Source organism: Mauremys mutica, chromosome 6 (genome assembly GCF_020497125.1).
Source record: "Mauremys mutica isolate MM-2020 ecotype Southern chromosome 6, ASM2049712v1, whole genome shotgun sequence".
NCBI classification, from domain to species: Eukaryota; Metazoa; Chordata; order Testudines; family Geoemydidae; genus Mauremys; species Mauremys mutica.
The window spans coordinates 36,970,148-36,987,768 of NC_059077.1; the positions used below are offsets into that span (position 1 = coordinate 36,970,148).

The following is a 17,621-nucleotide window of genomic DNA, read 5'->3' on the forward strand; positions in this document are numbered from 1 at the left end:
CTTGAGGTCCACTGATGTAGTCATTGTGTTAATGTTGTTATTGAGCTGCCATGCTCACTTCCAAAAAAGCTTTAGGATGAACTTTCAAGCTGTCAGTGAAGTGTGCCTGTGGTGCTATCTACCGATGTAATCCATCCTCTTCCTGGCATGTGGGATATTTTTACATGTTAAATCATAGCTATCTTCTTTATATTTTCTGTGACAAGACTCCGTCTTTAGTGTGTATTGGGTGCAGTTCAGTAGTGATGCAAAACTTATTCTAGACGGTACGTATTTTCAAGACATAAACTACCCCAGACTGAATATTTGTCACATACAACAAACACCTTATGTGCTGCTGCTTAACCTTTCTTTCTCTCCAAGTTATCTTGAACATGCTGGTATAAAGGTACTATGGCTGGAAGTAGTTTCCATTTTAAACCACAACTTTCTCTGGTTTATAAATTGTCCATTAAATTAGCTCCAGGTGGAGTGTTGGCATACAGGTTTTTAACTTGGAAATTAAATTTGTTTCTTTTAGGGTATATTAAAGTTCACACAAAATTTAGTTTAGGAAATGTCTTTGTACTCTTTAATTTAAAACCATTTCCACCTTTAAAAGAGTAAATTGGACAGATGGTGAATGTCATCTAAACTCTTATTTGCCCTGGAAAAAATAACAACCAGTCAGTTGCTGAGTTTTGAAAAACGGATAATGGAAACTCAAGAACTATTTTCCATAAGGATGGTAGTGGTTTGAGAGGGGTGGTGAGGCAAAAGCTTACTTGTCACGTGCTTTTTAGTCCACACAGTAGTAATGAATGTGCCAAGAGCTACAGTATTCATGTCTTATCTGGCAGACCAGTCTGCTAATACCATTTTAAATGATCATTTGAGATGGATAGTATGATTCTGATAAACCCACTTTAAAATTGTGTAAGAGAGGATTCTCCACATTGGGCTCTCTAGAGAAAATCCCTATTTCTTAGCTCAGGCTCATTTAAATTCTTCCTTGCCTTTACTGTTACTTTTTCTCCCAAGAAGAAAGGCCTATAATAAGTAACTGCAGTGCACATCTATCTCCTTTCTCTACCATCTCATTCATCTTCAGAACTGTGTGCAGGGATTTAGCCATACATTTTCTGTTTACCTTTATGGGAGCCATATAGGTAATCCTTGTTTGCTACTTGGAAACATTTAGGGGGTTAACAGATCAATTTTAAGAAAAGGCTGTGTTGTCCAAATGCTGTTGCTGGTACACTTCATTTCAGTTTTAAGATAATGAATGCATATTGGATGCAGTGTGATAGTGTTCTCTGGAGGCACATTACAGCAAGCTATTCAAAATCACTTTTTAATCTTTAGGATATTTCAGTAATCCAGTTCTGACATTCTTATATTTTCTGGAAAGAATAAACTACACCCAGTGGTGATCTCTGGTTGTATTTTAATCAAAGGTTTCTGGTAACTGTATAAACCAGGAGAGTGAAGCTTAGAATGGCTTATGCCATCAAAATTCTCAATTGTAAAGATGTATTTTTAATTTGTATAGTTCAGGTGTAGTTTTTTTCTTATAATTGGACTTAAAGAGTAGCTCTCTTCTCCGAAAAGGGGGTTTAAACTAGACATGTTTTTAAAGGGAAAGTGTACCTAAAATTGTGATATTTTAGCCTATGTCATTTATAAATAAGTGTGAATATGGGGCTCAAAAGTTAAATAATCAGTGATTACCTGAGAGACACTATTCTTCCACCAACTATTATAAAGGAAAACCAGTGTATCTGATTGTATGTCATCAACTAGTGCATCCTTGCCCACTTGGAACAGGCTTCTAATTTTAGATGTTTTCTTTTTTGCCCAGAATGGTACCATTTTATGGTAACTGCAGTGCTGAGCTATAGTATATTGTGGATGTAGAATTTTCAAAGCTTTTACATTCTAAATTAATTTTTTAAAATAAATAAATAAAATTGCATCAAATTCCTTTCCCTTCTCCCTGCCTTTATCTACAATCCCACTATATCCTTCAGCAACAGAAAAGTAAAATCCGTCATAGACTTGAACATACTTTTATTTTCTACAAATTTCTTTTCATAAACACAGAATATCAAATTTGAGAACATCAGAGGATACTTCAGTATAATATGGCAGTGGAAATTATTTTCAAATGTTTAGTGTGGAGTGAAGCATCATCTGAAACTCAATGTTTACTACAGTACTCTGTTTTATAAGGATGTGTTAGGTAGGAGTATATGATACTAACAGTTATAATCTGGCTGCTGAAAGATACAAAGTAATTTTGCAGTGATTGCTTCAAATTTTCATACTAATGGCCCTTCATGGCACAGTTCTCTTTTAGAAATATAGCACCTGAAAACTTCAGTAATTTAACATCACTGTTTTTCTGCAGTCAAACAGCTCTTTGTTTGTCAATGTTTGTCTTTGAATGTTTAAACAGAAGTTAAATTACAAAGCAAATGAGCCACATTTGACATGCATCTAAATGCTTCAACTGACTTCCTAGGCACACTTTTCAAAAACACAAGGCTCTTGCAGATTGTAAAATGTAATGATGGCTTTAACTATTGGTTCTAGGCTATTGTTAAAGATATTAAAACAATTAATTGATTTAGTTAGGGATTGGTCCTGCTTTGAGCAGGGGGTTGAACTAGATGACCTCCTGAGGTCCCTTCCAACCCTGATATTCTATGATTCAAGTGCTGAAGGGAAAAGGTGAAACAAGCTATTTATTGGAGCCAAGTATGTACAATGAATCTAGACTTATTTGCTTCAAACCCTTTTGTCAACAGATTGACAAATGGGCTAACAAATATCAATGATACTATTATAGTTTCTATATTGTATTTTCTAAATAGATGTAAATAAACATTGAACATCAGGGAACATATGAAATTTTTTTTAAGAGAAGATTCAAATTGCAACTTTAGAAGCAAGTACTGTGAAAAAGTATTACAGGTTTGTAGCAGTGGAGGCTTTCCATTCATCTGGGGCTCAACAGGCAGTGAAATGTCAATATCTTGGAGTTCCACTGGGAGTAACCGTTCCTTGGTCTCCTCCAAGGAGTATGGACATCTCTCTGCCTGTCAGGAAATACATTACTGCAAATGAAAAGTTGTTGTAGTCTTCCTTCATCTACAAGCATAGCAAGTCTATTTACTTCTGCTACAAACTGTCAATTAGATTTTAGTACTCTGAGTTCAATGTAGGATATTGAATGGCTAGTTTTTAAAAGGGTGAACCTGCACAGGAGGGAAAATGGAGCAGCAAAATCATTTCACTGTTTAATATTCTGCATTGCTGTGAGAGACCCATTCAAAAGGTAACACAGAGCAACAGTTGATAAATTTGTTACAGCCTAACTGTACTTCTGAGATAGATCTTGCTGTGTGTGAACTTTTTTAGACAATGTATATTCAACTTCATCCATTTGCTGTTGATGTACAAAGAGAAAAAAGGGGAAAATATTGCTTCATAACTTAAACACTAGTATGTTAAGACGTGGCTGATTAGGAACTTATGTATTTTAGGCTGCAATAAAATGTGATAGTCTTTTTTTGTTTAAACCTGCTGTCATCCTACAAGTGTAATGTATTACTGTGTTACCATTGTTCAGACCAGAATCTTATTACTAATGTTAGCATTTACAGACTTTTACTGGAAAAAATTTATGATGTCCTAAAGAAGTGCCTTTTTGTATGTCTGTCCAAAATGAGTAGGAATTTAAATACTGGGTTTTTTTATTTTTAATCCAAATATTTCTCGAGACCTTCACCTTCCCAAAAACACACTAACTGTTTAAATTTTGAGATTAATTATAGGTTGTTAAAAGTCAAACTGATAACATTAGGCAAGATCATTTGTAGCACAAGTTTTTCCAAACAGCTCTGCAGACCATTTTACATTGGATCTTATTCCTGTTGACATTGATGGGAGTTTGGCAGTTGATGTCAGCAGGAGTAGGATGGTATCTCTTAAGCCTAATCTGCATCACCGTTAGTATTCAAATTCTAGGTATTTTCTAAGTACATCGACGCAGACTGGAAATAGCTCCAAAGTAGATAGGGAACTTGATAGAAGAAGAATCTCTCTATAAAAGCGGCTGAGCTGACTGATCTAATTTGTATTCATCTGTGGTAAAGGAGCACATTGTTTAAATAGAGTATTTGAAACTGCCTAATTTTTAGCCATTACATTAAAGTAATATGTCCTGAATATGTTTTTTTTAAATCCTTAAAAAAAAAAAAGTTATGGAGTTTTCTACTCCCCTTCTGTATTTAAGTGCTTTGGGTGGACCTGAGAGCAACAACACAAAACTTATTTGAGGCTTGCTCTTGCTCCCGTCCCTTTCTTTTCCATGCATGTTCTAGCTTACTGTCTCTTCGGTTTCACTGTCAGCTCTGCTACTGCTGTAAGTGGCAAACATCGTCCTAGAAAGCCTGGGTTAGAGTGTGCATGTGACACTGATGAAGGTACCAGACTAATGGAACTGAATGTAACCCAAACAGTGATGCTGACTATGCAAAGTGATGTCAAATGTACAGTGTAAACAAATGGAAAAAATAGGGAGTGTTTCTTCTAATCTCTCAGTTCTCGTAATTTGAAGGGTTTTCTTGTAACTACTGTAAGCATAACGTTGTTGGCCAGTGTCATGATTTTTCCAGCTGACGTAGTGCCCCGTTGGTGTTTGCTAACAATGTTTATTTCAAGAAGAATGTTTGAAATCAGTTTTTAAAATTTGTTTTAAGAGTATTTGGTATTCTTCCGCAGCTATAATAAATGTATATGGTAGTAACTTTTTCTAGTGCTCATGCTGATATATGGCATTTGATAGTCAATATATCCCAGTGTCTTGGAGAAAATTTACTGAGCCAAATTTACTGTTTATGGGTGAATTCCATTATAATAGTCCCACTTTTTGCTTATACTGTTGATGAATTTGGCTAGTTACACATAAGACACATTTCCATGCTCATAAACAAAACAAACTAAAGTACAGCATAAAGGAATAATGAAGATAAAATATTAGCAGATTTAAAAATTATGTTTTCATGAGGGGGGAAAAAGGTGGGTTGAGCAGAGACTCACAGAAGTACAACCTTTGTAATAATACTGATGCAACAGGCAACTTGGGGGTGGAGGGGACTTGCTATACATATCTATTGAAGCAAATATTTTTTTCCCCATACAAGACTGACCCGTTGCTTTTCCCCATTCCTCCACCACAGTACAGAGGAAAGTGAGTTCATAATGCAAACTACTAAGCATTTGATTATGTTAATTCTAGCACAGAATTAGAAGGATAGCTTTTCATATATTTTGGTAACTGTAGCACTTTCCATCTCCAGAGTGCAGTGCAAACATTAACTAATTTTATCACATCATCCCTGGGAGGGTAAGCATTAACACCAGCTTACTGATGATAAAACGAAGACAGAAAGGTTAAGTGACTGGCATGGCAAGTCAGTGGTAGAAGGGAAATTAGGACTCCAGAGTTTCTGATGAAAAGGCGTGTGCTCCATATAATTAGAGAGCACCTCTCTCACTTACCAATAGAATGTTAAAACTTGCTGCTAGATGTGGTCTGTACCTGTGGAGTTGAAAAAAATTACTGCTGTAAGAATTTTCAAGGTTACTGGGGAAGCTTGTCACTGGTGTGATCAGGCTCAACTCTTTTATTCTATATTTCTTTTGCCAGAGTGAATGTTTTGTTGATTACCAAGCTTTTATGAACATTTATACAAAGGGGGGGGGAGAAATACTTGTTGAAAAGCTTTTTGACTGCATCAGTAGGCTTTCTTGGATATGAAAAAGGCATTTAGAACACAATAAAGAACTTATTCTGTATATGTAGCCATGAAAGCTAGATCTCTTTTTAAAAAAAAAAAGCATTGCATTTCTCAAAAGTAGATAATTGCTTTTCTTTGTTTAAAAAGAAAAAGTACTTGACAGTGAGATTATAGCATTTTACTGAATAATGTAAGGTCTCTTGTTTTCTTGCACAGGTTTCCACTTGAGCGGCACGGTGACAGATCCTGCAATGCAATCGGAGCCAGAAACTGTTTGCAAGGTAGCTATCAGCTTTGATCGTTGCAAGATTACCTCAGTGACCTGTAGCTGTGGAAACAAGGACATATTTTACTGTGCCCACGTTGTCGCACTCTCTTTATACCGGATCCGCAAGCCAGATCAGGTCAAACTGCATCTTCCCATTTCAGAGACACTCTTTCAAATGAACAGAGACCAACTACAAAAGTTTGTACAATATTTGATCACAATGCACCACACAGAAGTTTTGCCAACAGCTCAGAAATTAGCAGATGAAATTCTCTCTCAGAATTCAGAAATCAATCAAGTCCATGGTAAGTTTAGCAACTGCTTTTCCTTGTCTTCCTTTGTTCACCCGTTGTAGTTTCTTCATTGTTGGGTGGTTGTTTTTTGTATGGAGTTGAGAAAATCAGGTAATGTATGTAAATGTGGATCATTATTCTACCATTACTTTAAGATGGCTTGAAAAAAAGTGCTAATTTACAAGAGAAACCATGTATAAGGAATACGAGTGATCTATATCGCAATATCATATAACTAATGTAGCAATGTAGTTTGATCCATATTACGATTACATATTTGTTTTTCTGCTCTTCTTTCTACAGCCATCTTATTAAGAATACCTATTTTGCAGTAAACGTACTGAATATATTTTTGATAGTTTCTCTTTACTGTTAATCTTTGAAATTCTACTTATCCGTAGCTTCATTTCAAAGGCACTTTTAAAAAGCAGAAAAACAGATACAATATTAATATTTTTTCTTTCATTACATTAAGTTTTCTGTGGTCCTTTTGTTTGGGTTTTGTTCTGCATTGGAGTCAGGAGAGGAAATGGGAAAGGATAATGTATTAAAAATATAAGGCCAATTGGCAAAAAGCTGTTCTAGCCTCGCCATTGCAGGAACATTAGGTGCAGTTGTTCGGTGAGGAAGTATATTTAATGAACAAAGTAAGTCAAAGTGCCATTTGGTTTTGTTCTGCCATAGTGCCCGGTATGTAGTAAGGACTTTCCAAATATTTACGAGAATTGGTCCCTGCTCATAGGAGCTTTCAATCCAAGGACAAACAAGTACACAAATGTCAGAGGAAAAGGAATAAGACTAGGCAATTTGTATGTACAAGTCAACTTGCTTCACTGTAGGCAGCACAGCACAAGTGGATCTTCCATGTCCACATTTTGGTCCACCTGAGAGGGCCTTCCAGATGGGAGCCACAAAGAAGAAGGCACAGTGGAGATTGTTTTGAGAATCAGATGGAAAGATGAAGTTGGGAACAATGGTGGAGTGGTGTGGAGCTTTGAAAGTGTTGGCCAGAAGCTTATATATGATAGGCTACTGAATGGGAAGCCAGTGGAAGGAATCAGAGAAAAGTTAAATGATCCAGGAATATGAATTTAGTGGCAACATTTTGTCTGGGCTGCGGGAGGGGGGAGGCCAGAGGAGAGGAGTACTCAAGATGGAATATAATGAGAACCTGAAATGAGAGAGTTGCCTGTGAAGGTGGAAAAAATAAAGGACTGTTTGGGTTTTTTTTGTTTGTTTTTTTTAAAGATGAGGAGGAAGAAGGAGAAGGATTTGGAAATAGCATTAATGGATGGGGCAAGGGATTGGAAGAGTGAAAAGTGATGCCCAAGTTGTGGGTCAGAGTGACATGGAGGTTGGTGGGATAGCCTACAGTGATAGAAAAAGGGGTGAAGAAGAGAGAGATGCCAAAAGGAGGAAAAGGATCAGAAGTAAGAGGACAGCTGGGAGAGGAGCAGCAAGCATCTTAAAGTCCTAGGAGGCTAAGATGTTGAAGAGGAGAAGCTCCACAGTAATAACAAAAGCAGTATAGGGGTCAGAGGATGAGGCTAGAGTAGAGAGAACTGGGGTGCTGTACAAAATTAAAACTGTAATTATACTAATCCTGGATACATTGACCTAGAAAAACCAGCCACTTTATTCAGTTTGAAGTGGGGCTCCCTTCCAAGTGGTAGTACTTAACTTCTAACATGCCTTTTTAAATGTTTATTTTAAAACTGATATTGAAACCAAAACAATAAAAACAAAAGAAAACAAAGGTTGTAAAGCACTAAACAAGCTTTTGAAAATGTTCATTTAAGCGTATGGATAGGATGGGTTAAGAGTATCTATAAAACTAAAATGTTTGTCAGCTTGTGTGCATTGCAATTACATTTGCCTGAAAACTATAGCAATAAGCCTATTTTAATTGCCAATATAATTATCTAGTAATCAAACAATGGCAGGAATATACAAGTTGGATTTCTTACATCAAATCCAAACAAGCCAAACCAATGATCCACTACACCCTGTTAAGAACGGTTTACAAGAAAAAGACCTGTACATCAGAAAAGGGTTTAAAAAATAAAACAAAACAACTGTCTCTGATTTTTAAGAAGATATATCCATTTTAACTTGGTAAATAAGTTTCTGTTAAGAAAAAGTAGAATTTTCTAGTATTCCAGCTGCACATATTCTCAAATCCAGAGAACATAAAGTGTTTTAACTGGTCTTTACTCAAACTTCTATGTTGAAAAATATAAAAACCTGTTCCACAAAACCTATTAAACAATTATTTTGAGTGCTAACAGTGTTGACAAAAATAAGGGTAAGATCACTATCCAATCTGTCACATCCCTTTCGCCCTTAAAAAGAACTTAGCTAGTTCCCAGAACAAACTTTTTCTTTTATAGCAGGTGTGAATATATGTGTGTGTGTGTGTGTGTATATGTAGAAGCGACTTCTGCAAATGGTGCTGTAAACAGTGTTCAGCAGCATTCATCTGTGAACGGTTATCTTAATACAAAGGTGACTAGTGAAGTCCATGTATACAATAATGTTAGTAAACTGTACATAGCAATACAAATACAGGAAACATGGCTCTGCATTATATAATAGTGTGTTATATAAAATAACACACACACACACACACACACACACACACACACACACACACACACACACACACACACTGTTTCTAATGCAGAGCCATGTTTCCTGTATTTGTATTGCTATGTACAGTTTACTAACATTATTGTATACATGGACTTCACTAGTCACCTTTGTATTAAGATAACCGTTCACAGATGAATGCTGCTGAACACTGTTTACAGCACCATTTGCAGAAGTCGCTTCTAAATCTGATTATGGCATGTCTTTAAAGTACTATGCTGAACCTCTTAATAAATTGAGAGTGATTTTGGGGTGACATGGTCAGAACAGTTGAGCCAGGAAGATAATTTTGGCAGTCGCACTTTGGATGGATCTGTAGGGGACAGCACAGGTATCGAAGATAAAGAGGAGGCTTCGGTAGTCAAGACGAGGGAGGAGTTCCCTGGAGAAGAGAGTGAATTTTGGAAGTCTAAAGGGGGAGGAAAGAGAAAACTTGGACATGGCCTGGGTATGTGGATCTATAGAGAGCAGAGTTAATGCCAAGGGTACGGTTATTGTTTTTTCTCTTGTCAAGTGTCATAATCTAAGTGTTATCTATCTGACAAGCTCCCATTTCCTTAGTGCCTGATGCTGGGGATTGAACTGGGGACTTGTTAAGGCACAAGTCCCTACAGCTTGAGCCAAAGAGAGAGGTTCTGTAGCAGAGGGCTGTAACAGACTTGTCCGTTGCGGTTTGGGCACAAGGGAGAGCACATAACATGCTAACCAGCGGGTTACCTGAGCATTGACTGGGGTCAGTACCAGGTTGTAAGGCCTTCAAGGAACACTTAGGGTAGTGCTGATGGTTCAGTAAGTGGCTCCTTCTTGGTCAGTATTGCTCTAAACCTATAAAACTGGTTTGTGCGATCATTGTGCTGTTTGAGATACTAGCCTTTTAAAATGAGGCCAAATCTATGCTAGGCATGGTTTGCTGGTATACCAGCCAAGTGCTCTTGGTGTCGATGCATCTCAAAAGAGCAACACTCCTAGTTCTAGCGTACCTACCCTTTCTCCCCCAAGGGAAACAAGCTAAATCAGCAAAAGTCCAATTTTGCCAATATGACTGTGTTTACACAATGGGCTCTTGCCGCCACAGCTAGCTGTATGGATCGCAAATCACACCTCTGACCAACATAGTAATTCTGGCAAAAATTTGTAGTTATAGACATGGCCTGGACTGTAGAACTGAGGTCCAAGATCTTGTATACCTGCCAACTCTCACTCATATTTTTTTTGGTTTGGTTGGTTGTGTTTTTTTGAAGGACTGAGTAAAAAAACAAATATTTTTGCTAACAAATAGGAACTTCCCCTCTCTTGGATAAGCACAATTAACATGATAATACTGCTGTCCTAGTTGGCTTCATTTGTAGAACTATATAGGGTTTATCTGTAACTTCCAAATGGACTTCCTGCCCTAGATCATGCAGGACAAGTTTTTCTAGGTCTGGATGATGTATACCCAAGAGTTCTGAAGGATCTTATCAGTTTAAATGGCTAGGAAAAATCATGCAATCTCATTAAGAAATTTGACTGCACCAAAGGATTGGAGGGTAACACATGTTGCACCTGTGTTTTATAAAAGACTCTCTTAAAGATCCATAGAATTACAGACCAGTAAGCCTTCTATACCTTGTAAATTAGTTCAAACTCTAACAATAGAATTAAAAAACCCACACACCTGGAAAACGATATAGGTAGGGGCTAAGCAGATTGGTTTCTACAAAGGAAAGTTGTCTGGCCAATGTGATAGAATTCTTTAAATGTATGAGGTGGTGGATAAAAGAGAATCTGTTAACTAAGAGACTAATTTGTAGTGTTGTGGTAAAAGCTATAGACACTAAGTCGTCTGGGGTGAGGGATAAAATATTATCCTGCATAAGAAACTGTCTAAAAGACAGAAAACAAAGTGGTCATTTTTCATCATAGGGAAGCAGAATACTAACTGCAGGGTGACTTGAGGTTTCATACTAGAACTGGTGTTTTAATGTGTTGATTAATGATCTGGAAGAAATGGGGTAAGCAGTGTGGTGGCAAAAACTGCAGAAGACAAAAAAAATGTGTTAGTCAAAACCAGAGAAGATTCTGAGGAACTCCAGAGAAGCCTAACCAAGCCAGGTGAATGGGAGAGACAATGGCTGATGAAACTCAGTGTTGATTAAATACAAAGTAATATGTGTTAAAGGGAAACTTGAACTATTCATACAGATTACATGGTTCAAAATTAACAGCAGTGACTCAGGAAAAAAAGTTGGACATCATTGTGGACAGCTCAGTGAAGATCTTAGTTCAGTGTGCAGTTATAGCTTTAAAAAAACAAGTAAAATTCTAGGATGCATAAGGAATGGGATGGAGAATGATACAGGAAAACATTATCCCGTTGTGCAAATTAGGGGTTTGCCTTCATCTGGAGTACTGTCTGCAGTACTGATTAATTCTGCAATATCCTTTTTGAGATGCAGTTGAGGAGATTCAGAGAAGGGTATGAAGAATGAATAGGACCATGGAAAAAATCTCATAGGAAGAGACTTAAAATATTTGGCCTGTGTATTTTAGAAAGGAAACTAACAGGACACATGAGAAATGTATACAAAATAATGCATGGTCTAGAGAAGGTAGTTCAGGAGTTTCTGTTCTATGAGACAGGAAGCACCAGAACAAGGGCGCACACAATGATTATTGAAAGGTGTCCAGTTCAAAACTGATCAAATGCTGCTTCACACCACTTGACTTTAGAATTCATTGCTACAGGGTGTTGCTGAGGCCAAGAATTTAGAATTTAGATTTTGAGTGATTGGACATGTATAGATAACATGAATATCCAGTTATAATAGTTAATGTGAGGAAAGTATTTTGGAAGATGTATGTAACCATGCTTCTGGGTGATTTTTTTAAGACTATATTGTGGGTTACACCAAAAAGTGTTACCCTAACCCTCATCTGCCCACTATGGTGTTGCTTGCAACTTCTTCTGAAGCATCTGGTGCTGGCCACTCGGATATTGAGCTAGATGGATCACAGGTGTGATCCAATGTGGCAATTCCTGTATTCCTGTGCTACTGTGTACTGTTAAATAGGCATAAGCGTTCCTCCCCAAAAGGTGTTTGAAATTTATTGGCAAATGAAGTGTTTCAGGTATAAGTTTGAAGCATTTAGGGATCAAAGACATAATATAATTGTGACTGTTAATTTGACCATGTGTGGATTTTATATAATTCAAATGGTGCCTCTAAAGTAATTATTTAATTCTCACTACATTTATAGAAGTTAATTACCATGCTGTTGTGTCGGTAACGTACAGAATCACTGCACTCTGATAGGCTGAACCAATTCCATTTTTGCTTACTACAAATTAAAGCATGCTCTTATTTGAAATTTTATTTCCATGCCCTCATCCCCTCCTCTTAATGCTGTCATCAGACAACACTTAAAGGTTTAAATCAGGGATGCGCAACCTTTTGGCATGCGGCTCGCCAGGATAAGCACCCTGGTGGGCAGGGCTGGTTTGTTTACCTTCTGCGTTTGCAGGTTCGGCCGATCCCGGCTCCCACTGGCCACAGTTTGCCGTCTCAGGCCAATGGGGGCGGTGGGAAGTCGCGGCCAGCACATCCCTCGGTCCGCACCACTTCCCACTGCCCCCATTGGCCTGGGACAGCAAACTGCAGCCAGTGGGCGCTGTGATCGGCCAAACCTGCAGACGCGGCAGGTAAACAAACCGGCCTGGCCCGCCAGGGGGCTTACCCTGGCGAGCTGCAGACCAAAGGTTGCCGATCCCTGCTTTAAATGATCTACCATTAATTGTATGAATATTTTTACAAATTTTAAATGTATGTGAAGTGTACTAAAATATGGGTTGAATAAGTGGTTTGCATAGGTTTGACTGAAGATAGAAACATTGTTCAGAAATGAGGAGTGGGGGAATTGTGCATAGATACTGTTTGTATTTTAACCAGATTTGATGGATGGTAGTTCCTGAGTAGTCTGCACCATACAGGCTTCTTTTTTTCCTGTGCCAGAGTCTAGAAAGTCACAACTCTGGTAAATGCAGGTTTGAAAGAGAAGTCTAAGCTCCTTGTTTCACTCTCACTTTCAAATATTGTTCTTTTAGAGTGAAATTTCTACACTTGTTCAAAGGTTAAACGTAATTCAAAAGCTCAAGCCAAGTTGTCTGAGATGTTTTAAGCAGTGTCAACAAGAAAAATTTCTTTTAATAGTCTTCAGAAATTTAAATTAAAAATAAAAATGATTCTTCAGCTCAGGCCTTGAAAATGGGCTAGTTTTTAAAAAGATAGCTTTTCATTGTCATCATAGTCTGTGGAGACAAGCACCTTTCTGAAATAATTTGGTTCATGGATATCATAACAAATGTTTGAAAAAGACATACTGGCCATGCACAATATTTTTAATTATATAAACATTTTTCTTTTAAGCCATAGAAGCACAAATTAAACATGTATGTCCTTATTTATATACTGAACATGTTTGTGTATATATAAATTAAAAATGGCCATAAGTGCATTAAATAAAATCTGTTTTAAAGACCAGTCATGACTGATAAGTTAACTAATCCTGTGGTGAGGAGGGAACAAATATGGGAGTGTCTAAACTGACACCATTTAATTACAGGTTTTTAAAATATTTCATATAATTAGATAGTGTTTTTTTCACTTTCAAAGATCAAAGGTATGCTAATTAATCCTCATGACACCTCTGAAGCACATAAGTAATATTTATCCCCAATTTACAAATAGGGAAAGGGAGTTGGTATTGATGCTAGGATTAAACTCAAGAATTTCTGGCTCTCAGTTCTGTGCTCCTTCCAACAACAAACTGTAATTCATTAGAGATTTAGAACTGTACATTCAGGAGTCGCATTGAATCATAAGAGAAGCATTCTCTTGGAATGGAGCCTTTACCTTTTTTTGACTTGGAATTTATCCCTCCCTGCCAATGGTTGTCTGGGCCTTCAGCTATCTTAGGCTTGGTCTACGCTATGACTTTAGGTCAAATTTAGCAGCGTTACCTCGATTTAACCCTGGACCCGTCCACACGACAAAGCTCTTTTTTTTTTACTTAAAGGGCTCTTTAAATCAATTTCTTTACTCCACCTCCGAGGGAATTATTGCTGAAATCAGCCTTGACGGGTCGAATTTGGGGTAGTGTGGACACAATTCGACGGTATTGGCCTCCGGGAGCTATCCCAGAGTGTTCCATTGTGACTGCTCTGGACAGCGCTCCCAACTCAGATGTACTGGCCAGGTAGACAGGAAAAGACTCGCAAACTTTTGCAAAATTTCCTGTTTCGCCAGCTGATCAGCACAGGTGACCATGCAGAGCTCATCAGCATGATGTGCACATTGCCGGGGCACATTGCCTGGCCCGTACTTTATGAGAAGTCTATGACCATGTCTATGTCCTCATCACTCTCGTCACCATGCTGCCGTCGCCTCCTCGTCTGGTTTTGCACGAAACAGTTGTCTGCCGTTGCTCTGACAGAGGGAGGGGCGACTGACGACATGGCTTACAGGGAATTACCGTACATCTCCTGGGTGCTCGGGAGAAGACGGTGCAGTACGAGTGCTAGCCATCGTCATTTCCCGGGTGCTCGGCAGAAGATGGGAATGACCTGGCTGAGTCACTCCCATGTCTGCCCAGGCGCCCCTGACCAACCTCACCGAGGTCAGCTAAAAGAGCACCCAGGAATACGACGACGATGGCTACGAATCGTAATGCACCATCTGCTGCCAAAAGGCAATGAACTGCTGCTGTGTAGCAATGCAGTCCCACGTCTGCCAGCACCCAGGAGATGTACAGTGATGTACAGCTGAGCGGGCTCCATGCTTGCCGTGGTATGGCGTCTGCTCAGGTAACTCAGGAAAAAAGGCGCAAAACGATTGTCTGCTATTGCTTTCACGGAAGGAGGGAGTGTGGGGCCTGATGACATGTACCCAGAACCACCTGCGACACTGTTTTTGCCCCATCAGGCATTGGGATCTCAACCCAGAATTCCAATGGGCAGCGGAGACTGTGGGTACTGTGGGATAGCTACCCACAGTGCAATGCTCCGGAAGTCGACGCTAGCCTCGGTACTGTGGACGCAGTCCGCCGACTTAATGCACTTAAAGCATTTTGTGTGGGGACACACACAATGGACTGTATAAAAACGATTTCTAAAAAACTGACTTCTATAAATTCGACCTAATTTCGTAGTGTAGACATACCCTTAGGCAGGTGTACAACTGCCTTTGTAATGTAACCCCCCTTTCCTCACTGGGGACAAGCAACACTCACCTGTGTGCCTAGGCACCTGATGTTTTGACAGAACAAAAGATCCTGGTATCGCAGTGGTGATGTCAGATAGGTGGGAATCCTCTATCCTCTACTCTGCTGCAGTCCTTTTACTTATAAAGGAAATTAAAACTGGCAGTGCATCCACCTGGCTGGACCCTGTACACAGTCAATGGGAGCCTCCAGGAATAAACCTATTCTAATCTGTGCAATGGGTCTAACTAAAAATACCAATTATAAACAATATACACCCAGTATACACTTAGATTAAAGTTAACATACCTTTACTTAACAACTTAAGGAAACATGGTATAACAGACTGAGATTGAATGTCGCTACTAATTTAAGTCAGCGAGGGTGGCCGTTTCATCAATCTATTAAAAAATACACTTTACAGTAGTAAATGAAACGTATCTAATTGGCATTAAAACTGCCAGCATTTAACCCACTCCTGAGTGGACACTCCTCTGGATTTCAGAGTTCTAAACACTTGTTTGTGTGGGTGTGCTTGGAGATCTTGAGGCTGAAGACAACACTTTGTTGGTCCAGTGAATCAGTTCAGCCAAGGCAGCAAGGGGCAGGACAGTTCTAATTTGGGATCCTTTCAAGCTGCACACCCCTTCTGAAGATTGGAGTTGTTTTAATCAAATGTCAGCAAATGTGGATTCTGGTTTCATGAGAAGACCATTCTGCTCTTCTCAGACTCAGACAACTCCTTAAAGGCTTTGCTGTGCCCCTTCCCTTGCAAGTACTTTCCCAAACAAGGGTGATGGTTACTCGCACTGCCTTCACTGCAGATCCACCTCAGTTAGCTCTGGGCATAGCAACAGTCTCTGTCCTGCTTCCAGTGAAGCCACCAACAGTCTCTGAGGCTTCCTGCTTGCTCAAAGCCACAGCAGATTCTCAGTAGTAGCTTCTGGCTTCCTAGCAGCAGCTCCTGATATGGACAAAGCTCCACAAAAGCAATCTCATTACTTCTCCAAAGTAGAGCCCGTCTCATGCTCTCCCTAGAAGAAGTCCTTTCTCTCTCTCTCTCTCTCTCACCCAAGGCATCATGGGAATTGTGGACTCCAAGGCTGGATTACAGTGCTCAGGATCTTTCCAATTGGAACACACTCAGTTGAGTTCAGAGGCCCCTCTACTAAAGGGTGCCTACAATAAGCAATAGGAACCATGTTCTTTGTCTTAAATTCAGTTTCCGCTACTGCTTTAAACTACTACCCTAGCTAATAAAAAAAAATCATATCTATTGCTCTGATGGGGGGAGAGGGGGAGAGAGAGAGACTGGACCTATGAAATGTTTATTATGAGTGAATGTAGTACTCTTGAAAAGTAACCAGTTGAGCGACCTGGATAAAATCTTCTATTTATCCACAGAACAGGGGTGACATGGGTAGTGGCTACTCAAGTCCCCATACTGCACTACCACTGTGCCTCAGCCTTGACCAGCAAGGACTAATTCTTCAGGTGAGAAGGTAGCTTAGCATGGCCATGCCCCTTCAGACATTGGCCTCCATGCCTCTTTAGTCCATGACCATTGACTAAGACCGCTACAAGGGTTGTTGGAAAAATTAGTGAGTTATAACTGTAAACTCTGTTTTGGGGAGAACATCCTGTTGCCAAACAGACAATAAATACACATAAGGAAATTCCTTTAACGTTTTTTCTAACTAAAAAAAGGGAAAAGACCATACTGAGCATAACACGTGCAGGTTTCTGAGAGAGGAGGCTCCAGACGCTGGATGAAGTCTCTGTAATAGTAGGCTGAGCCATATTTGTGAGCAGACCCTCAACTTGGTGTCTTTGGCCTTTGTTACCAAGACTTCTGGCATCTTGCTGGCTACAATGGTTAAGGGCACAGTGCTACTGTGGAAACAGTTTCAGAAACTGGCTGAAACCAGAACATAAGAAAGGCCATACATACTGACTCGGACCAATGGTTCATGTAAACCAGTATCCCGTCTTCTAACAGTGACCAGTGCCAGATGCTTCAGAGGGAGTGAACAGAACAGGGCAATTTAGTGAGGGATTCATCCCCTCTGCTCCAGTCCCAGCTTCTGGCAGTCAGAGATTTAGGGATACCCAGAGCATGAGGTCGTGTCCCTGACCATCTTGAAGGATTGCCATTGAAGGACCTATGAACATACCTATTTCTTTCTTGAACCTAGTTACACTTTTGGCCTTTACAACATCCCCTGACAATGAGTTTCACAGGTTGAATATTCATTTATGTGAAGAAGTACTACCTTTTGTTTGTTTTTAAACCTACTGCCTATTAATTTCATTGGGCCAACCCCTGGTTCATGTCTTATGTGAAGGAGTAAATAACACTTATTCACTTTCTCCTCCCCATTCATGATT

At 39.2% G+C, this 17,621-nt stretch overlaps 1 protein-coding gene across 3 annotated transcripts in view; it reads left to right on the forward strand.

The window, feature by feature from the left end:
• ZSWIM6 (zinc finger SWIM-type containing 6) overlaps positions 1-17,621 on the forward strand; it is a 153,261-nt gene that overhangs the window by 70,948 nt on the left and 64,692 nt on the right. For all 3 annotated transcript variants that reach the window (XM_045021802.1, XM_045021803.1, XM_045021804.1), the window contains exon 2: positions 6,003-6,359. In XM_045021802.1, the coding sequence (XP_044877737.1) occupies positions 6,003-6,359 (357 nt within the window). The remainder of the gene's footprint in view (positions 1-6,002; positions 6,360-17,621) is intronic.